The sequence below is a fragment of the Vigna unguiculata genome, chromosome 11 (genome assembly GCF_004118075.2).
Source record: "Vigna unguiculata cultivar IT97K-499-35 chromosome 11, ASM411807v1, whole genome shotgun sequence".
In the NCBI taxonomy this organism is placed as follows: domain Eukaryota; kingdom Viridiplantae; phylum Streptophyta; class Magnoliopsida; order Fabales; family Fabaceae; genus Vigna; species Vigna unguiculata.
Genome location: NC_040289.1, coordinates 37,117,534 through 37,140,091, shown reverse-complemented (window position 1 = coordinate 37,140,091; position 22,558 = coordinate 37,117,534). Strand labels below are relative to the sequence as shown.

General features: G+C 30.1%; 3 protein-coding genes across 5 annotated transcripts; all 3 read left to right on the top strand.

Moving 5' to 3' along the window:
• The first annotated feature begins 1,651 nt into the window (after positions 1 to 1,651).
• On the top strand, positions 1,652 to 9,149 carry LOC114169305 (cyanogenic beta-glucosidase-like). 2 transcript variants are annotated; one of them, XM_028054407.1, is made up of 13 exons: positions 1,652 to 1,940; positions 2,121 to 2,190; positions 2,660 to 2,718; positions 2,821 to 2,896; positions 2,994 to 3,071; positions 3,169 to 3,256; positions 3,360 to 3,615; positions 3,829 to 3,944; positions 4,402 to 4,619; positions 4,739 to 4,770; positions 4,890 to 4,992; positions 5,083 to 5,191; positions 8,949 to 9,149. In XM_028054407.1, the coding sequence occupies exons 1-13, from the start codon at positions 1,725 to 1,727 to the stop codon at positions 8,971 to 8,973; spliced, it is 1,446 nt and encodes a 481-aa protein (XP_027910208.1). In that variant the 5' UTR covers positions 1,652 to 1,724; the 3' UTR covers positions 8,974 to 9,149. The 2 variants fall into 2 exon arrangements, with proteins under 2 accessions (XP_027910208.1, XP_027910207.1); XM_028054406.1 differs by lacking the exon at positions 8,949 to 9,149 and adding an exon at positions 5,418 to 5,703 and having other exon boundaries at positions 1,654 to 1,940.
• A 338-nt stretch (positions 9,150 to 9,487) lies between these two features.
• LOC114169306 (cyanogenic beta-glucosidase-like) lies at positions 9,488 to 14,075 on the top strand. Of its 2 annotated transcripts, none has more exons than XM_028054410.1 (13): positions 9,488 to 9,752; positions 10,105 to 10,174; positions 10,347 to 10,405; positions 10,508 to 10,583; positions 10,664 to 10,741; positions 10,816 to 10,903; positions 11,020 to 11,275; positions 12,434 to 12,540; positions 12,684 to 12,901; positions 13,121 to 13,152; positions 13,243 to 13,345; positions 13,442 to 13,550; positions 13,666 to 14,075. In XM_028054410.1, the coding sequence occupies exons 1-13, from the start codon at positions 9,585 to 9,587 to the stop codon at positions 13,835 to 13,837; spliced, it is 1,536 nt and encodes a 511-aa protein (XP_027910211.1). In that variant the 5' UTR covers positions 9,488 to 9,584; the 3' UTR covers positions 13,838 to 14,075. The 2 variants fall into 2 exon arrangements, with proteins under 2 accessions (XP_027910211.1, XP_027910210.1); XM_028054409.1 differs by having other exon boundaries at positions 9,494 to 9,752; positions 12,434 to 12,549.
• Positions 14,076 to 16,317: 2,242 nt separating this feature from the next.
• LOC114169307 (beta-glucosidase 12-like) lies at positions 16,318 to 20,057 on the top strand. The gene is made up of 13 exons (XM_028054411.1): positions 16,318 to 16,582; positions 17,102 to 17,171; positions 17,452 to 17,510; positions 17,592 to 17,667; positions 17,750 to 17,827; positions 17,926 to 18,013; positions 18,098 to 18,275; positions 18,409 to 18,524; positions 18,606 to 18,829; positions 18,946 to 18,977; positions 19,121 to 19,223; positions 19,319 to 19,427; positions 19,517 to 20,057. Exons 1-13 carry the CDS (start codon positions 16,400 to 16,402, stop codon positions 19,686 to 19,688), a joined length of 1,488 nt encoding a protein of 495 aa, XP_027910212.1. The 5' UTR covers positions 16,318 to 16,399; the 3' UTR covers positions 19,689 to 20,057.
• Positions 20,058 to 22,558: the final 2,501 nt, after the last annotated feature.

The following is a 22,558-nucleotide window of genomic DNA, read 5'->3' as shown; positions in this document are numbered from 1 at the left end:
ACTATTACTTTATAACACGTGGTTTTGATGTGTCTCGTTTAAGCAAATACTAGATCAACCTTAATTATTTATTTTTTATGATGGGTGTTTCCAAAGAGGATCATCAAAGAGTTAATTACAAGTATCCCCCTTTCTTGTACACTTGTCTTACCTTTGGTTAGAAAGAAATATAGAGATTTGTCTAAGTTGACTACCAAAACATACCTAACTCTAATTCCACTTATGATCTTTCCATAGAGGATCATATGGGAGATACAATACTAATGAAACATGAGTCAAACTCACATATAAGAGATTAACGTCACCTATACCTTTAAGAAAATGAGTTTATTAGTTTTCATTCTCATATTACTACTAAAAATTCTCATATTATATGAATTTTTTTTTTGCAATTTTGTTAAAAAAATTTGCAAAAAGAGACTTTTTTCTACTATTTTTTCTAAAATTCCTGATTGACAGGTAATTTCTTCGTGGATAATTTCCTACAAAATTTGTTCCAAAAATTATGTTATACAAAATATTTTACAAAAAAAATTGACAGCAATTTTTTGCATTTTTTATAACAAAATTTATAAATATTTTCTAAAAAATTCAAAACAAAATTAACAGAAAATATGAGTTGTTTAGTATTGTATGATACAAAACTTTTTAATCTTTACTTAATCTGAAACTTAGAATCACATTTGAATTTTTAACATTTTATTATGAATTAAATTATTTTGTGCAGTGTATTTTTAGAATGTTAAAGTATTACACTTGTTCACTTTATATATATATATATATATATATATATATATATATATATATATATATAAATAAAAGTTTAATTTTAATTATATTTCAAGACAATATAAATATCTCAATATATAAATTATAAACCTAACAACTATGTCAAAATTGTTCAAATAGTGCATATGGCGTAGGTTTGATTAGGCTTGTTGTCTTATAAATTATAAACCTAACAATGTCAAAATTGTTCAAATAGTGCATATGGTATTGATTAGGCTTGTTGTCTTATAAATTATAAACCTAACAATGTAAAAATTGTTCAAATAGTTCATATGGCCTAGTATTGATTAGGCTTGTGTCTTAGTAAAATCAGAACAAAAATAAAATACACTTTCATTTTTTTTTTAATATTCTTGTTTTGTTCTATATATATATATATATATATATATATATATATATATATATATATATATATATATATATATATATTACATTTTGAGTTCTTTTTTAAATATAAAATTAAAGCACGTATTAAAGTGGAAACTATATAATTAAATCAATTTTTCGTTTAAATCATATTAATTACTATCTTTTGTAGAATTAATATTTTATTACCATCTTTATAAAAAAAATATTAATTATTTAAATACAATAAATGCATTACATTAAAATATCATCTTTACTCCTACTTCGAATGGGAAAAAAAAAATTTCTCCGCTATATATATCCATATGAATTAAACATATGAAAATTTTAATAACAGTATCATAATATTCAATGATAACAGTGTTAATAATTCAACGTGAGTTTAAAATAAACAAGATAAATAATATATAAATAAAATAATACAAATTTATTGCATTGAGATTTTTTGGTTGAAGATAGTGCGTTAGTCTTTGAGTGTGCTAACTACTAATTTTCAACCTTCTTTCTTTTTATTCAAATAACTTCAATTTTTTTTTTCTTTCTTTCTTCTCCACTCCATCAGTGGCTAAATGATAAAGCAGAGAGCAGAAACACTTACCCAAATTACGATGATGGCATTGCATTTGGACTTGTTTCCGTTGCTCTGCGTTTTGTCTCTTTTTGTTACCTCCTTCGTCAACATCACTCATTCCAAGGCCATTTCACCCATTCATGACGCTTCATTTCTCAACCGGAGCAGTTTTCCCCAAGACTTTGTTTTCGGGACAGCATCCTCGGCATACCAGGTACATTATAAACATAAGTTTGTCATTTTTTTTTTTTTGTTTTTAGGATAATGATATCATTATATTTTGGTATTGTTAGTTTGTCGATTAATTTTAATCATTTATATCTTCCAATTTGGTTATTGTTCACCATTACCGTTCATGTATTCAGAAGCTAAGAGACATGATTTTGCTGTGTAGTATGAAGGGGCTGCAAGGGAAGGTGGAAGAGGACCCAGTATATGGGATACGTTCACTCATAAATACCCACGTATGCATCTCCTTCACTACTGTTTCAACAGTATTTTATTCATTTTTTTTTTCAAATAAGAGTAAATGCAGTTGTTGCCACTCACTTGGCAAAATGTTTGGAACTTTGAGAGAACCTTGGAACACAGTTGTTAAGGAATGGAGAAAGTATGCGTTTTTAAATTGCTCAGCCTTTCTAGAATTTTGGGTCTCTGTGAGTTTGCGAGCAATTTTGGACCCTGTTACACCAACCAAGTATGTTATTGCTTGAAATCAGAACTCTGATAGGGTGTGACCAGATATCACAGAGATGAAAGTAAAGGAGAGGATTCATTGAGAATTCTATAGCTGATAACTACTTAGTACTAGCTAACTGAATGAGTAATGTTCCAGCTGTATGAGTTGAGTGTACTCTCTTGTGCTTGATATAACTATAAAATGCATAATTACACGTATAATTTCAACTTATTTATCAATGAATTGGCATGCAGAAAAAATAAAAGACGGAAGTAATGGAGATGTAGCAGATGACTCATATCATCGGTACAAGGTATATCTGGTTTCAAATAGTTGTACTAGATAAGTGGTTTCGATATGAATGAAATATATTACTAATATGTATAGTCATGATACATTGGGGCACATGTTTTAGGAGGATATTGGAATCATGAAGTACATGAATTTGGATGCTTATAGATTTTCCATTTCTTGGTCTAGGATTCTACCCAGTAAGTTAAGTTTTATTTATATTCCACCCAAATAATTTATTTCTCTAGTTTGTGTATCGTAACATATTGTTAACTTCTTATAACTAATTGTCTGCAGAAGGAAAGCTCAGTGCAGGTGTAAACCATGAAGGAATAAACTACTACAACAACCTCATCAACGAGCTAATGGCTAATGGTCATAATTCATTAAAGTTTATTTATTTAACTCTTTACATTGCTTTAGTATCATGTCCATATGATTGTCACTCAAATGATCATCGTGAATCATGCAGGTCTGCAACCATATGTGACCCTCTTTCATTGGGATGTTCCCCAAGCCTTGGAGGATGAGTATGGCAGTTTCTTAAACCGTCACATTGTGTGAGTGACTCCAATTTCCACCTAGAGCTATAATTGACTGATAAACATTGTATGACTATCGAAAGATAATAATCTGATATATAATTGATATATGAGCATGCAGAGATGATTTTAGGGACTATGCTGAAGTTTGCTTCAAGGAATTTGGTGATAGGGTGAAACATTGGATTACTTTAAATGAACCAAGGAGTGTGAGCAAGAATGGCTATGCAAATGGTAGGTTTGCACCTGGTCGGTGTTCTGATTGGTTAAAACTGAACTGCACAGGTGGTGATTCCGGAACTGAGCCTTACTTGACTTCACACTACCAACTTCTTGCTCATGCTGCTGCTGCCAAACTGTATAAGACCAAGTATCAGGTTCTCTCTATTCTTGAGTGTTTTAATTTTGAATCACAACTATGTCCTGAAATTTAGATAACATGAGAGTTGAACTTTTCTAATGGAGGGTCAATGAGTACAAAACCCACACGTTATTTCTTTTTGGCTGATGGACCATGCTTTATTTTCATGTAAAGATATTGGCTGTTGTTAGTAACTAAATTGCCAAAATATTTGAAAATGTGTATGCAGGCATCTCAAAAGGGTTCAATAGGGATTACATTGAATTCTGACTGGTATGTTCCGGTTTCAGAACAGAAATCAGATCGAGATGCTGCACATCGGGGCCTTGACTTCATGTTTGGATGGTAAGGTTATACTCAACATTTAAACCTTGAAGGGAACGAAAATGGACAGAGACGATATTTATCATTGAAAATATGATCATGGCATCAATGATAGTAAACTACTCCATCATATAAGAAAAATTTGGACCAACAACATTATATGGCTATGCAATTATCTTTTCGAAATGTTACTGTAAAGCATTCCACATCATGGGTCGCCAAGTGGATGCAATCAAATTTGATGTGTGGTACTCATCTTAATGTGGGTGATATGTGCTGTTTACATAAATTATATCTCTTCTCCGAAACCTGAATAAAAAATTGATTGTATATTACTTAGGAATTCAAATTAACTACTTGAGTTTAAAAGAAATACTCTCAAGTCTAACCAGCTAGATTCAAATGTAGTGATGTAGCATTTGTTCTGTTTCGGCAATACTTGTTGATTGCATCTACATTTTTCATTTTATGTTATTAGGTTTATGGAACCACTCACTAAAGGTGAATATCCAAAGAGCATGCGATCTATGTTGGGAAACCGGCTACCAGAGTTCACCAGAGAAGAGTCAAGACAACTCAAAGGGTCATTTGATTTTCTAGGCCTAAACTACTACTCATCCTTTTATGCTGCCCATGCTCCTCACCAACTTGGTGTCAGACCAGCCTTACAAACGGATTCTCTTGTTAATGTTACAAGTAATAATCAAGTTGCTTATTTGCCTGCACTATTAGTTGTTTCTCTTCTAATGAATGGCCATACAGAACTCAAATAAACTTTCTTGAAAACTTGTTTTTTTTTTTTTTTTCAATTACAGATCAGCATGATGGCAAGCTCCTTGGTCCAATGGTATGTATTTCATAATTTCATTGGCACCAAATGTCAATGCTTTTCATTTGTTACTTCTTTTCACCCTAATAGATCATATACAAAATTTTAATTTAACTCTTGTATGTAATAATTTGCAGGCTGCTTCTAACTGGTTGTGCATTTATCCACGAGGATTCCGACGACTGTTGCTTTTCATCAAGAAGCATTATAACAACCCCGTAATTTACATTACTGAAAACGGTATTAGATCAACCATACATAGTGTAATATTGAAAAAGCTAATGATTCATAAAAAAAAATTAATGAAAATTATGCAAAATTAATTGATAGGTTACGACGAGTTCAACGATCCAACGCTTTCACTTGAAGAAAGCCTTCTAGATACATACAGAGTTGATTACATATACCGTCATCTTTATTATCTTCAAACTGCAATCAAGTAAGTGATGCTTTATCATAGTTTTATGCATCTTGATTCACATATTGAAGCTATATTTGTTTTTCATACATGCTTTTTAAATTTACCATTTAGAGGAAAAGAAGGGAAATAGTTTCTTTCTCCAATTTTATTTTATTATAAAAGGTGTGAGAAAGAGTAGAAAACTAGTACTGGAGTGAAATTTTTTGTTAATTCCTTTGTTTTTGTTCATTTTTATGCATACAAGGGATGGTGTGAATGTAAAGGGATATTTTGTGTGGTCATTGCTGGATAACTTGGAGTGGGACTCTGGCTATAGTGTGCGATTTGGACTCGTTTTTGTGGATTTCAAAGATGGCTTGAAAAGACACCCGAAATACTCGGCACATTGGTTCAAGAACTTCCTTAGTAAATCGTAGTCTGACATATATAGAGAGAGAGCATGGTTTAAAGGAATATGAGATTTGAAACTCAGGTTTTGAAAATATGCTATATAAAATTCAGTACACTTAGATGAATGATTTGTTTAAACATATAGATAATTGATCTTGAGCACTAATACAACAGATTACGACATAACTTCTGAATTTATGAGTTTTCTTGATTATATGTTCAACTATCTTTAAAATCCATCCAGAAAAACAAATAATTTTTAAATTTATTGTATAGCTTGCCAATTTTCATTTTCTATGGACTTCAAAATCATTTATAAGTAATATTTATGACACTTCACTGTCAATATACATATTGATGAATGCGATGAAGAGATATGATAACTATTACAAAACTTGAGGTATGACACCAGATAAAAACAGGACATGTGTCTTACTAATAGACACATTTACGACTCAAAATGTGAAGGGACGTGATCGAAACACGACATTGAGACCGTGGTGTCTCTTCATGTCGTAAAACATAGACTTTGGTGTTGTAGTAGCAAATTAACATGCTCAGTTTGAAAAGCATGTCGGAGGGGTGAAATTGTTTCGAATTTCACCAAAATGGACCACCTTGACTTGGTCATCCTAAATTGCAGCTCAAACATTGATCAACTCACCTAGGCTTAAGATCGTGTTGATACATCTTAATGCAGAAGTTAGGGTAAACTGATATTGTTTTACCACCACCCTCAGCAAGGTGAAAACTGCACATACAGAAACATTGGCCTCCATTGCCTAGTGTGTTCTAGCTTTTCTCAAACACCTTACAAATTGTCGACAGTGTTAGACATAAATTTATTTCTAACTTATTGTTCAATGCTTGCTTGAGCATTGAAATATATTGTAGAAATATCTAATTCATCCAAAATTTCAAGCCAATCAGTTAAATCTCAATCAAAGTCAATGTCATCAACCCTAATAGAGCTTACCACATATCTTTAAACACAACAAAATGTACATACTCAAAATTTTAATCCTAAGATTGTGATGTTTGTCTAAGTATTTTAATTAGGAGTGTTTGTGGGACAAGTTGAGTTTACTCATTTCTTTAATATACTATAAATTTTGATAAAGTCAATTCTTAAACTTAAATTGGGTTTAAGATTCGACAATATATGAGATAATGTTAATGCATGAGGGCAAAACGCGACAAACAAAAACTACCCACAACTTATTGTGAGCTATAAAAAGAGAAAAATGACAAAAAAGGGAAGAATAAAAAGTTTGCTCAAATTAGGGTCAAAATTGGTAAAAGAAAAACACAAATTAAGGAATACAGAAAAATTATTCACAAAAGTTAATTCGCCTTAAATATCAAAATTCTTCAAATCTAAATAGAAAATAAAATGTGTCGGGAATCGTTAGTGTAAGTCAAAAGTTTCACATTGGATAGAATAGACAAAGTTAAACACTATATAACAATAAAAGTTCAAAACACCATTGTCTTGAGATTTTTGGATAGAAGTGGTATCAAATACCTTATATGTGTAATACAAATGTCATATATATATATATATATATATATATATATATATATATATATATATATATATATATATATATATATATATATATATATATATATATATATATATATATATAATGACTATAATTCATGAAAATAAAAAATGGTGTCAAATGTCTTATATGTATGAAAATGAAGTAGAATATCACAAGAAAAAGAATAAAACTTTTCTCAAATCAGGGTTATGTGAAAAAGCTAGAAAAAAAATCTATATAAAAAATTCTTAATTTTTTATCTATTTTATACTATACTCCAGAGTTAGTCATAAAGAATATATCATTAATTTTGATAACACAGAGAAATATCAAAAAATTCCGCATCAATTGTTAATAAACCAAGGTAAAACAATATCACTTCACTTCAAAATCTTATAATTATAAATTTATGTATTATTCATCCTACTCGCCTTTACTTCATTCAATGTAAAATTTCAAATTCACTTTAAATTCCTAATTTAATATACAAAAGTACCTTACTAAAAAAATTAGGAAAATAAAATAAAAAAAATCATCATCGAAATAATTAAAATGTTAAAGGAAAAATAATAAGTTATAAAGCAGAACAAGACAGAGTAAAACAAGCTAGCCATAAACATGTTTCTTTGAACTATTAAAAGAAAATAAAAACAAAATAAAAAACAAAAAGAGAAAACAGACATATCAGGTCATCTGAAAAGGGAAAAAATGGTAAGTAGAAAACCAAAGTTATTGTATGCATTATGCTCATACACACTTCATATTCAAAAAAGCCAAAAGAAACCTATCTTACGAAAATTGGGAAAACAGAAAAAGAAATCTCCCAAATCTCAAAAAATGGAAAACATAAAAAATACTTAAATTATAAAAGAAAAATAGCAGATAAAAGACAAGAAAAGAGCAACACAAACAAAAGCTTCCCCAGAACAGGTTATTGGAGGAAAACACTCAAATTAAGGTCACATGAAAAATGAAAGTCTAGAAAGGAAGAATAGAAAAGAAAAAACCAAAATTACAACATTTGCATATATGGTAATCTAACACTATAGAAAAAAAGTAAGACAAACCAAAACAATCATTATTAAGAACTATGAAAGAAAATAAAAAATATTCAAATCAAGGTTACGTGAAAAAAGATGAAAATGAAAAGTACATGAAATCAAAATTACATGATTAGTAAGCATTATACATAACATACTTCACATAGAAAAAAGTTAGCCCGAAAAAAAATTACTTGTAGAAATTGAAGAACCTTAAAAAAAAAATTTCCAAAACTCCTGAAATGAAAAACAGCTGTATATTTCAAATGCAACAAAGAACATAATTAGTAAAAAATGAAAAAGCAAAAGGAACCAAATTAACAACATTGTGTTGTTGTGACCTTTGAAAATAAAAATAAAAAGGAAAAAGAAAAGAAAACCTTATCCAATGAGGGAATAACGAGAAGAAAGAAGGAATAATTCTTTTTCACATTGATTTTGTATCTGTCACTTCACTTAACTGTTAGAGAAGATGGAAGATGACGAATATCAGGTGAATGTGGAAGTTTGTAGTTATAGATTTAGTGAAAAGAAAGAAGACTCTTAAATGATGCGATTCACATCAAAATCAATCACTCATAATGATTCAGATATACCTTAAAAGTCAGAGTGAAATACAAGTTAATCAGAATTGTCCCAAAATAATGGTGTCAAATTTACATATTTAAATTTACATAATATAACATCAAAAACAATTTGGACAAAAGCACCTCATTTTGTCTCATTATCGGCTTTTTATTTTTATTTTCGATTAGCATAAAAATTAAAGAATTTTAACAAAAGCTTGACACATTGCAGTAAAACAGTAGAACGAAGAAAATGAGACTCCAGAGCCACTCACGACAAAGTCCTACATTACTGGTAGAACTGACGTTGTCTAAACTTCAAAATTCCAACTCAAATTTGACGTTTGACACAGTCCGTTTATCCTTGTTTTCGGAAATTGAGCAATAAAATTTCCTGAATGAAAACAAATTAGCAGGTTTCTTTGTTTGTATCACAACAGAAACTAAAATTATATATAGGATTAAATATATTTTTATCTCTTAATTTTGAAGAAAATTGAAATGAGTCACTCTCGATCAGAAACTTTGAACCAATTTGATTTTTCATGTATAAAAATACATAGTTTTGGTCATTTTAATCCAATTTTGTTAAGTTTATTTGACATCTCAAACGATGTAAACAATTCAAATGATATCATGAAACATGTTAAAATATCAATTAAACTCAACAAAAATTGATTAAGAGGACTAAATATTAATCCATACATTTTTAAAGTTGAGAGATTAAATTTGATCAAAGTTTTGAAAAGAAACTAATCTCAATCTTCACTAAAAAAATTAAGGATGAAAAACACATTTAACACTTGTATATAAAAGTACCAAATATAGAGACTACAATATCACTTACCTTAACTTCACTTTGTGACCTATGGTGATCAAAATGAACATGTTTCCACTGCTATGGGTTTTTGTTACCTCATCCATCATCACCCTCACTCAATCCAAGGTCGTTCCACCCATCCTTGACGTTTCTTATCTCAACCGAACCAGTTTCCCCAAAGGCTTTGTTTTCGGGACAGCATCTGCTTCATACCAGGTACATCATATTTTAACTTAATCTTATGCAAACATGTTCCTGAGCTGAAAACTGGTATGATCTTTTTAACTGCCTGTTTTGTTTAAAGACACAATTCATAAATTTCAACACAAAGTTGCACATTCTGATGCATGAATTGAAAAGTAAAGATGTGTTGTTTTTGGAGTATAACTGGCACTATGTAACTATGGTACAAGTTAATAAACTTGGTATTAATGAATAATGTTTGTTTATCACTCAATGAATGTATAAATATTCTATAATTAATTACATGTGCTATGTACTCTCTTTTTTATTATTAGTAACCATTATTATGTATTGAGAAGGTGAGAGAGATAATTTTGTGGTGTAGTATGAAGGTGCTGCAAGGGAAGATGGAAAAGGACCGAGTATATGGGATACTTTCACTCACAAATATCCAGGTATATATATTTCTGTCAATATATTATTTTTTCAAATACATAGTGGAAACTGAAGCAAGTATTTTTCCTGCTGGATATGAGTATGTTATATTAAACTTGCCACACCTAAAAACTATAAATTTCCTAATTAAATGTCTAATATCCACTTAATTATCAATGAAATGGCGTGCAGAAAAAATAAAAGACCATAGTACTGGAGATGTAACGACAGACCAATATCATCGGTATAAGGTATATATATGGTTTCGATAATAGAAATACATTAGTCTTTATAATAAGAACAGAAAAATATAACATATGCAGAGTGATGATAGACTGTTTCACATGTTTTAGGAGGATATTGGAATCATGAAGGACATGAATTTGGATGCTTATAGATTCTCCATTTCTTGGCCAAGGGTATTACCGAGTAAGTCAAGTTTCTAAGTTCTTTTTCTTCGTTCGTGCTGCATAGTAACTTTTTATTAATTTCTTATGAATTTTTCGCAGAAGGAAAGCTTTCTGCAGGAGTAAACAAGGCAGGGATAAACTACTACAATAACCTCATCAACGAGCTACTGAAGAATGGTCATAATTCATTAACATTTATATTATCATATCTATATGATTGTTAGTCATAATAATTATCGTGAATAATGCAGGTATGGAACCATTTGTGACCATTTTTCATTGGGATGTTCCCCAGGCCTTGGAGGATGAGTATGGTGGCTTTTTAAGCCGTCACATTATGTGAGTAACTCAAGTTTCCACTGCATAATTAACCGAGGAACAATGTATGACTATTGAGGGAAAGGATTTGGTGAATCTAATGAACTGATAAACTTATACCATTGATGAGTGTGCAGAGATGATTTTAGGGACTTTGCTGAACTCTGCTTCAAGGAATTTGGTGATAGGGTGAAATATTGGATTACTCTGAATGAACCGAGCACTGTGGCCTTGAATGGTTATACATTTGGAGAGCATGCACCAGGTCGGTGTTCTGATTGGCTAAAACTGAATTGCACAGGTGGTGATTCAGGAACTGAGCCATATTTGGTTTCTCACAATCTACTTCTTTCTCATGCTGCTGCTGCTAACTTGTACAAGACCAAGTATCAGGTTCTCTGTACTCTTCAACTTTGAGCCATATTTTAGGACCATGCCGTGTTTTCATGTGAAATTACTGAATGCGGCTTTTTTGTATTTTGGGGTCCATTTGAACTGTAATTTGTAAAAAGGTGTAATTTATAAAAAGGGGTTCGTTGAATTTTTTTTTATAAAAAAGGGTCAAGTCGTCAGGGTGGAAGATGACACTACAGATGAAGTCGTCCTCCATCCTACCGATTTCTTTTTTCTTTTTTCGAGAAGCAAAACCGTGATATAGGAGACCGATTTCTATTCATCTGAACAAGTGAAGTCGTCCTCGTACGTGATGACTTCACTTTTCAGTTTTTTTTTATATACTTTTTTAACGTGTCAGTATTGTAACTTACTCTACCATGGCGTGGATCCTCTCTGTAAGCCAAAGAAGACCACCTTCAATCTCCTACAAACCCCTATAATTGTCACAACCTTCTGCTTCTGTATTTCTTGCCATAAATGCACTTGGAATTATACTCTTGTATTTCTTGCCATCATGCCATGAATGCACTTGGAATTATAGCCTTTTCTTTCAGAGGTCACAATTTGGCCCTGAAAATTCAGTCCACAGTGCCTTAAACTTTTAAGCGCCCAGCTGGTGTGCCAATGTGGAAAGGAGCCAAGGTTGCTTATTTCTTTATTGCAATGTGCCTCTTCCCAATTGCTATTGGTGGCTTTTGGGCCTACGGAAACCAAATGCCCCCAGGAGGTATTCTCCTTGCATTAACTTTCCTTCTTGTTGTGTTTAACTGCTTGAGCATTTTCCAGATATATTCGATGTTTGCTTTTGATAGTTTTGAAGCTGGTTACACGAGCAGGAAAAACTATTCAGTTAAAAATTGAAAAGTGAAGTAATCATGTGCGAGGACGACTTCACTTTTCAAGTGAATAGAAATTTGCCTTTCACAGCACGGTTTTGCTTTGAAAAAACAAAAAAAAAGAAAGCCAGTAGGGTGGGAGACGACTTCACCTGTAATGTCGTCTCTCACCCTACCGGTTTGATCCTATTTTACAAAAAAAAAATTGAACAGACCAATTTTTACAAATTTCTCTTTAAATGAACCCCGATATACAAAAAAGCCTACTGAATGCTATAGGAGACTAATTAGCCAAAATATTTGAAAATTGCTTATGCAGAAATCTCAAAAGGGTTTACTAGGAATTACCTTGAACAGTGACTGGTTTTTGCCGGGTAGTGATGACATAACAGATCGAGACGCTGCACGTCGAGCCATTGACTTCAGGTTTGGGTGGTAAGAAATTATTTGTATTCTGACACCTGTAATTGAAAAATGTAATGATATATCATTTGTGGTGTTAGGAAACTAAAAAATTGTGTTGCAGAGTGCTTGTTCTTGATGCATTTGCATTTTGCAATTCTGGTTAGGTATATGGATCCTCTCACAAAAGGTGAGTATCCAACAAGCATGCAACATTTGGTGGGAAACCGTCTACCAAGGTTCTCCAAAGAAGAAGCCAAACAACTTAAAGGGTCGTTTGATTTTCTGGGTCTAAACCACTATGCAACTGTTTATGCTGTCAATGCACCTGATCTACGTGGTTCCAAACCATCCCCACTCAATGATCTTCTTGTTCATGTTACAAGTAACTATCAAGTTCTTTATACATCTGCACCAGTTGCTTTCTTTCTATAGAATCTTCAAACAAGAAATTATACTAAGTGATCATCAATCTCTACATGAGACGTTAGTAGTAGATTTGTTCCAAATTGCAAAATATAATTATGTTTCATAACATAATCTGAGACATCAGAGTCCATACTATATAGTACATATGTTTGAAAACCTGTTTTTTTAATGGCAGATCAGCGTGACGGCCAGATCCTTTGTCCATATGTATGTATTTCATCATTTCATTGACTTCTACGTTACATTTGTTAATTTTTATACTCCAAAATATTTAGACAACACTGCAATAATTTGCAGGCTGCTTCGACCTGGTTATGCGTTTATCCACGAGGATTACGACAGCTGTTGGTTTACATCAAGAAGAATTACAACAACCCCGTAATTTACATTACTGAAAATGGTAATAAACCACTCATACTTCACTTTTGTAGGATAGTTGTGTTCATAGGTAACAAATTGATGATGTTTCATTAAGCCAACAAAAAATAATTGACAGGTTATGATGAGTTCAACGATCCAACACTATCACTAGAAGAAAAGCTTTTAGATACCCCCAGAGTTGATTACTTATATCGTTATCTTTATTATGTTAAAATGGCAATCGGGTAAGTAATGTTTGTATCAGAGGAGCATGGCTGATTTATTTGCTATATTTGTTTTTCATATTTCCTTTTTACGTTTAGCTTTGGTTAATTCTTGTGTTTTATTATATCATTATAGGGATGGTGTGAATGTGAAAGGATATTTTGTATGGTCATTTCTGGATAACATGGAGTGGGCCTCTGGCTATACTGTGCGATTTGGATTCATCTTTGTGGATTTCAAAAACGGTCTCAAAAGATACCCAAAACTCTCTGCACAATGGTTCAAGAACTTTCTCACCAAATCTTAGTCAGAAAATATATTCAGCATGATTCTGAGTAAAATAAGATATGAAATTCAGGTTTTGAAAGTAATATGGAATTCTGTGTGTGATATCAGATTCTAGTGTTGAATTCTGCTGCTTTATATATTTCAAAGTAATACTGTCACAAGCTAATTTATTTCGAAGCAGTTTGACGAAATTTGTACAATTCTTAACCAAAACCATCAATATGGGGATATTAAGAAAAAATTACATTAATAAGTAAGTTCTCATCGAAAAATACGACTTCTGCATTGTTGAAGTCCTTCTATCATACAACTACTTTAGTTTTTTATTATTCTTTTTACTTATAAAAATCTTGTATCTCTTTTTTTCCTTTTTTCTTTCAAAATGTGACTTTTTTAATTGCTTTCTTTCTACTTTTTCTTTTGTTTTTCAAAATTGCATATAAACATATCTTTTATTTTAAATTATTTTTAAGAATTTAGTTTAATCAGAAAAAATATTTTTTATTTTTTATTTTAAGACCTTAATTAATTATGGTGCCTTAAATGTTTCTTTTCTTTGTTATTTAAAATTCCTATTATCTTTTCTTTTTCTCCCTTAAAACCTGCCTTTTTTTAACTTATTTATTTTCTATTATTTTTTGCTTTTTTTAAATTTATAAATGGACATATTTTTTCATTTTCTTTTTTTAAGAATTCTATTAATGCACTTTTTTAAACCTTTTACAGTTTTCTAAATTTCATATAATAATACTTTTTATTTGATGTATTTATTATATAATAAAGTAACTTTTATATAATATTTTATGTTAAAATATTCTTTTAATAACTATATTAATAATTTTTTTAAATAGTTTTTATTATTTTTTTTATGTGTGATTCTTACTTGTTAATTATAATAATGATAAAATATGATTACATAAAATTATTTACCATAATAATAGTAATAAAATCACATAAAATTTAATAATAAAACTTATTTAAAATAAAATACATAAAAATTAAAAATATTTAACAAATTTAGTAATCAAATTATTAAAAAATAAAATAAAATACACAAAAATTATGAAAATTTAATGTTATTAAAATAAACATCTTAAAATAAAAAAGAATTTTATACAAATTTATTTCATTAAACTAAATTCTTAAAAAAATAATTTAAAATAAAAGATATATTTAATACAACTTTGAAAAACAAAGAAATGTGCAAGAAAGCAATAAAAAGTTCACCTTTTTGGAAAAGAAAAAAGAGATACAAGATTTTTAATAATAAAAAAGTAAAGTATTGTACGAATACGACTTCACCTTTATTAAAAATGCAGAAGTCGAATCCTTTAATAATAACTTACCTATTTATGTAATTTTTATTTTCAATTTGTTCATATCGGTAATTTTGGTTAAAATTGGACTAATTTGGTCAATTTACCAAATTTAAATTTGTTTTGTTATTGTTATTAAAATTATAGGTTTTGAACGTCTTTTCTTACAACTATCATTATAGTTGGCTTTTGGTTTCTTAGTTTTGGTAAATAAGATTTCCTTTTAGTGAGTGCTTATAGAAGAACGAGTTATACATACAGGTCATAAATTTAAAACTTGTATTTTAAATAAAAACTTCTATCATAAGATTAAAATAAATATTTTTTATTTAAAAAGCAGCTAATTAATATAAATGTGAGTGTTATATTTAGAGTAAAAGTTTTAAAAAGTTTTAAAAGTTATATAACATAAAGAGACACATAAAAAGAAATAAAAACTTTATATAAGGACTTCGCAACGCAATAACATAAGACGTTATAATTATAGCTGGTTGTTTTTTTTTTTTTTTTTTAGTAAACAAAATTCACCTTTCTCCCTGAAAATGATGTTAACGGTATATCAATTATAGGGATCATAAGTTAAAACGTGTCATATAAAATCCATTTATTAGAATATATGACATAAAATATAAAAAACAAACAAGTTTTAAATAAGACTTTAGATTATAAATATATATAATAAAACATTAATTAAGATATGGGTATATAAGACTTTTGAGTTAGAGGAAAAAAATATGGGTCTCATTTGCTTTGCATCCACATTTGAATTTTTATTTTACTTTTTTTATAAATTCAGGAGTTTCAAATCTTTTTATTCTTCCATATGTGTATTTTCTTTTTGACTTATAAATTACTGCTATAATAAAAGTGTATTACTATTTTATTACATATCTGTCACTCTAGTTTGATTGTTAGTTATGAATATAAGTTATGATGTTATAATAATTCTTAACTTATTTATAATTAGTTGTAAATATATTAATTTCTCCTTTTAAACTTTTTTAGAATAGGAAGAGATAGCGATATGTTTTGAAACGTGCGTGCTTTAACTATTATTTTAAGTGCTTTAACTATTATTTTAAACTGCGTGCTGCAAAAAGTAGTGCACCACTATGAATATTTTAAAATGTAAAACTGAAAACCTGCATAGCAGTTTTCTTCTCTGAAATTATTTAATGTTAGTTTGTAACAGCTAATCACACCTCAATATCATTATGAGTATGTTTAATCAAAAAAATTAAGAACATACAGAGACTTCACTGAACATGAACAAGGATATGGTATTCAGTGGCTATCAATTTCTTCTCCATTTTGGACTCTTGACTCTCCTTGAAAGCTTTTCCATCACAATTACACAAGCTGCTGCGCCTATTCTTGATGTCTCTACTCTTAATCGGACAAGTTTTCCACCAGCTTTCATCTTTGGCACTGCCTCCTCAGCCTACCAGGTTGGTATCATTTCATTCAATTCACTACCGTTCATAAGATTTTAAGTGTTTTGGAGATCTATACCGACCAAAATAAAACATATTTAGAATATATGAATACACATTTCATATTACATATTCGTTTATAAGGTTGAGTTAGGTTTAAACTTCATTCTTTAGTGTATATCACAGTCATATAAAAGTCTCAATTTTAATGAAATTTGTTATTTGTTGTATCTACTGTGTCACGTTATATCAAACTGCTGTTAGACACCATTAAGAAAGCGTAAAAGTTCAAGTTTCAGTGTAAGTTGAATTTTTAAGAATACCACGAACTTGTTGAAATTAGTATTGTAGAATATTATAAGTATTTGGTGACCGTTCACTGCTGTTGAATATCCAGTGAATCCCTTAAAAGACTCAAGAATGATGTATCATATATAACTTAACAGTGGCTAGACATAGCCCTAAGGTCGTCAGAAGTGTTAGATTTGTATGGTATAATAAATAATTAATACTTGATTTGTGTCTATGATGTAGTACGAAGGTGCTGCAAATGAAGGAGGTAGAGGACCAAGTATATGGGATACCTTTTCTCATAAACATCCAGGTATCTCTATATTGTAAAATTTTTGTGTGTAAAATTTGACTGGTTTTATTGTAATGTCATTTTCTGGTATGAAAAGTGGTTTTCCTAACCCTGTTAAAAGTGAAGATGAGAAAGATTGTTAAGAAAAACATTCGTGTAATTGATTAGGTATTTAAGAAGAAAAAATTGAAGGCTCAATCAATATATTGATCTGATAACCACTGTTTCACTTCCTCTGGGCAATGACAGTTTTCATGTGTCTGGTTTTTTTTCATTTATCAATTGTTGTAATTGGAAACAGAGAAGATATCTGATAGAAGTAATGGAGATGTAGCTGTTGACCAATATCATCGTTATAAGGTACAATCCAAACTGATATCAAGCATTGCATTAGTACTTACTGTTTTGGTTTATAATTTTTCATAAACAAAATTGATGTAGGAAGATGTTGGGATCATGAAGTATATGAACACTGATGCTTACAGATTCTCCATCTCGTGGTCAAGGATATTGCCAAGTAAGCAAAGTTAGAATTAGTTTCGTGTTTAAAGGTTTCAATCAGTGAAAAAATCATTCACACCACTCTGAAAAATATGCAGAAGGAAACATTAGCTCTGGTATAAACCAAGAAGGACTCAAATATTACAACAATCTCATCAACGAACTGCTGGCTAATGGTGATACATAGATCTATAATCCATTCTGTATTCATATGTGTGTATATATATATTGACATGTTCATAATCATATACTGATGAGAATGTTACTAATCCAGATATTCAGCCATTTGTGACCCTTTTCCATTGGGATCTTCCCCAAGCCTTAGACGATGAATACGGTGGATTCTTAAGCCCTCGTATTATGTGAGTTACAAAAACACAAATGTTAGTTATATGAATTGAATTTTGAATTTTTCATCAGAGTTGAATACAAATCTCTACGTGCAGAAACGATTTCCAAGACTATGCAGAGCTATGCTTCAAGGAATTTGGAGATAGAGTGAAACATTGGATTACTTTTAATGAGCCATGGAGTTACAGTATGGGCTCAAAGCCTTACATGAGCTCACACTACCAACTTCTAGCTCATGCAGCTGCTGTCAAAGTTTATAAAACCAAATATCAGGTGCACTACCAGAAAAGCTTTTTTTTTTAAGTAATTATGAAGAAGTTTATCTTAACAAAAACCTAAACATGTAACTCTTTGGTTCTGTTGTTCATTAAGAATGTGCAAAATATTAACTTGAATGTGAGAGCAGGCATTTCAAAATGGTTTGATAGGCATCAGCTTAAACTGTCACTGGTTTATTCCGTTCTCAAATGACACATTAGATGATGGAGCTGCCAAAAGAGCTCTTGATTTCATGTTGGGATGGTAAGGTTTAAGTAATGTTGTTAAAGTATCTCTCTGAGGCTGTGTTAGTTTGATGTTTGTAAATTGAGTTCATTGCTGCAGGTTTATGCAGCCACTTACAAGAGGAAAGTATCCAAAAACCATGCATTCTTTGCTGGGAAACCGATTACCAAAGTTCACAGAAGAGCAATCGAAGCTACTTATTGGCTCGTTTGATTTCATTGGACTCAATTACTACACAACTAATTATGCTGCTCACATATCCCATCCAATTAATAACTCAGCCAATACTGGCTATTTCCAAGATACTAGAGTCAATTTTACGAGTAAGATCAACACTTTGTTAGAGAAATTAATTATTGGTACTGTCTTTTATTCTGCATTTCTGAAAAAATGGAAACTGTCTTTGATTGAAACAAAATTCTGCTATGACTTATGACAGCTGAACGAAACGGGTCACCCATTGGACCAAGGGTACGTAGCAACACTCTTCTTCATTTGATGTTATTATATCAAAAGAATTAGCCATCTCAGTGTGCCTCCCTCATTAGTAAAATCAAGTGCTTCGTTTGTATGATTTATTTACTTATTTGATGAAATAACTCATTTCTGTGCAGGCTGCTTCATCTTGGCTATATGTTTATCCAAGGGGACTTAGAGAACTATTGTTGTACATCAAGATCAAGTACAAAAACCCTGTAATTTACATAACAGAAAATGGTAACACTTTAAACTTCAAAAATTCCATTTACATGTTTGCCATAGTAAAAAATAAACCTCTAATAAACAAAAATTTCCTCATGCTTAAATTTTAGGCATGGACGAGTCCAATGATCCAACACTATCACTTGAAGAGGCACTGATGGATACTTACAGAATTGACTACTTCTATCGCCATCTTTATTATATTTTAACTGCACTCAAGTAAGTGAAACTCTATCTTCACTTGTTCCATAATGAAAGTTCTATGATTTTAAGTCGTTTATTATTATTTGTTGGGTTTTGGTTTGAAGGGATGGGGTGAAAATACATGGATACTTTGCATGGTCGCTTCTGGACAACTTCGAATGGGGTGCTGGCTACACCTTGCGTTTTGGAATTAACTTCATCGATTACAAGGATAATTTGAAAAGACACCAAAAGCTCTCTGCTCACTGGTTCAGGAATTTTCTTCAAAAACAATAGACGAGAACTTGGTCATTAATCAAGAGCAACTATATTTTTTGTTTCTTTATTTGAAATAAGTTCGTAGATCGTAGATCTGTGTTATAATTGTTTTATACTTTTCTCTATCCTGCTCTTGAATGAGTTCAAGTTAAGCATAAGTGTTGTTGAGTCTGTAGATCATGAGAACGAAAGGAAGATCCAAGACATGTTCTCATTGGTTCAAGAACATCCTCAAGAAACACTTCTTGTATCATGTGTTTATGAAAATTCTCGTTGTGGGACAGTTTATGAGGCTATAGGTATTGTGACATATATGCCAGCTACATTTCTGTTCTTTAATTTTGTATTGATTCTTGTCATGAATCAGTGATTCTAGTTTCTTCACCACATGATGGTTCAATCTTTTCTCTTACGTATACACCGGTGCAGGGAATGAAAATCAGTGGTTATTTTCAACTTTTGACTTCGGATACGCACCCAAAACATATGCAACCGAAGTAAAAGGTCGTTCTTTATGCTTCGGTTATGAACTTGAGACATATTTAATAGTTACTACCTCGGTTTCCATCTAACCGAGACCTAATGGGATATCAGAAATTAAAAATAGTTTATGCCTCAGGTCTGACCCAATCCATGCAAAAAGTTAGATTTATTGTCTTGAGTTTGGTCCAACCGTGACATATTAGCTATTACAAAAAAGAAAAAGAAAATTTGAAATAATCTTCTGCCTCGATTTTGGTTACAACTGAGGCGTAAAGGTGTTGTTTTTATTTTTAAATTCTGGTCCTATTTCATTCATATCCAACACATTTAACCTGCAAATTTTCAACCAGAAAATCAGAACCAGCTAAAAACAAAAGCTAAATGCTATTCAAATAGAAAATGTTGCAAAATACTTAAATACTATTCATATTAATGTAATATTCATTACAATCTCATATGCTACCATAAACAAATATATTAAGTACTATTGTCCATTTGTATAATGTATTTTGCATAAGTTATCCTTCAATATTTGATGGACTTGGCGGGGATTGATGTAGTGGTACTGAATCTCTGCATACAAGAGAATAATTTAAATTGGTATATTAACTAAGACAAAATTGCAAATAAGTATTCGATATAGTGAAATTATTACCGTTTTCCAACCACTTGTGATCACGTACAACGATTGATATCCATTGCATTAGATAGTAATCGCACTCATATGAGCCACTTTGTAAATTACACTACAATGAATGCACAATTATAAGTATTTGAGAAAGAAAAGAAATTGAATAATTATAATACTGTATACAAAAATAGCAAACCTGGAGGCCCAACCATGTTAGCCTTTTTGTCATAGTAGTTACAACATGTTATGTCCAACAATTTAACTATGAAAAAATTAAGGTGTTAAGATACAATCATTGGTGGAACTATTTAGGAAACATGATATATATTTATTTATTAAAATTATATTTATATATTATTTATATTAAGTTTATGTTATGAAAAATTATAATAAAAGATAAAATAAAAATTTTAATAGAGATATTGATTTATAAAAGATATTAGAGTTTTTTTTCTGGCTATAAGATCTTTTCATCATGTAAATTATCATGAAAGTGTGAGGAAAAATAAATACAAAGAGATGGGAAATACATAGATTGAGATTGAAGTATACATTTTCGGATGATCTCTCACATATCAAGGTTAGTATCTTATTATGATTTATATATGTTAAATTTATTATTCTTTTTAGGATGTTTATTCCAAATTAAGTTTATCCCAAATTAGTATAAACCTTAATTATGATTTTAGGAATTTTTTTATGAAATTTGTATGAACCTTAATTATAATTTTTCCCAAAATTATTATAACCCTTAATTATGAAATTTAGGGATTTTATGTTTTCTGCTGCCTATGGTAAATTATTTTTTAAAAGTTTTGAATTTATACAGTGTTGCTTATTTAATTAAATTTGTATGAGTTTTGTTATGTTTTGCATTGTGATTTGTGAATATAAATTTTATCTTTTTTTCTAAATAGGTGGAAGGTGATAAATTTATATTAGAAAGATTATGATTAAGAGTAAAAGAATTGATTCTTTTTTGGAGAGAGAAAGGTTTATGATAAAGATGAAAAAAAAATGCATCCACTTTAACTAAACTTAAGAAATTTCATGAGCATCAAAAATTCAAGATAATGAAAAACAAATCTCTAAAGTTCATAGAGTTACATATAATGAATTTAAAATTTCATTAGAACGCGATTCGGGAAAAACGTCTTTAAATTTGACAATACCCAACAAATCAAATTGATGAGGTACGAAGGGCTTATCAAAATAGTATTCATAATTTGGTATCATGATATAATAACGAAGGATAGTGATATTTTTTTGAATTATACTATAATGTGTGCTTGTTTTAAACAGAGGAAATGAAGAGAAAAAATAAAAGTTTTTTTTCTAATTAAAAAAAATTATATGTAACAAATTTAATTTGGCGCCCCTAAATTTTTTGTCCAAGTTCCGCCACTGGATACAATTACAAAAATCACAATCGAGACATAAAAGTTGACTTTAATTACAAAAATGTCATTGCATGTTTATATGCACCGATTGTCCAAGAACCCAAGAACTGAAATATATACTGCGATGTAAAAAGTTTGAAATGCACTAGTGATATTTTTGTAACAGAGTTATATTTTATATATACCAGTAATTATACCGTGCACGGCTTTTTTAATACATTTTAAATAAATTTACTTGATGTTAATTATTTTGATTAATATTTTATTTTATTAGACAATGGGAGAAAAAAAATTATTTGTTAATGTTTTTTATTTTTTTTATAAATCATTTACGTATCATATGAATTTTAAATGATAAAAATTAATCGAATATT

Excerpts from the sequence above, each read along its gene's own strand:
- LOC114169306 (XM_028054409.1), top strand. The coding sequence starts at position 9,585 with ATGGTGATCAAAATGAACATGTTTCCACTGCTATGGGTTTTTGTTACC. Across the intron at positions 10,742-10,815 it reads CAACGAGCTACTGAAGAATG|GTATGGAACCATTTGTGACC; the intron begins GTCATAATTCAT and ends TGAATAATGCAG. Across the intron at positions 13,153-13,242 it reads GCCAGATCCTTTGTCCATAT|GCTGCTTCGACCTGGTTATG; the intron begins GTATGTATTTCA and ends AATAATTTGCAG.
- LOC114169305 (XM_028054406.1), top strand. The coding sequence starts at position 1,725 with ATGATAAAGCAGAGAGCAGAAACACTTACCCAAATTACGATGATGGCA. Across the intron at positions 3,072-3,168 it reads CAACGAGCTAATGGCTAATG|GTCTGCAACCATATGTGACC; the intron begins GTCATAATTCAT and ends TGAATCATGCAG. Across the intron at positions 3,945-4,401 it reads CTTGACTTCATGTTTGGATG|GTTTATGGAACCACTCACTA; the intron begins GTAAGGTTATAC and ends TTATGTTATTAG.
- LOC114169307 (XM_028054411.1), top strand. The coding sequence starts at position 16,400 with ATGAACAAGGATATGGTATTCAGTGGCTATCAATTTCTTCTCCATTTT. Across the intron at positions 16,583-17,101 it reads CTGCCTCCTCAGCCTACCAG|TACGAAGGTGCTGCAAATGA; the intron begins GTTGGTATCATT and ends TCTATGATGTAG. Across the intron at positions 18,978-19,120 it reads GGTCACCCATTGGACCAAGG|GCTGCTTCATCTTGGCTATA; the intron begins GTACGTAGCAAC and ends ATTTCTGTGCAG.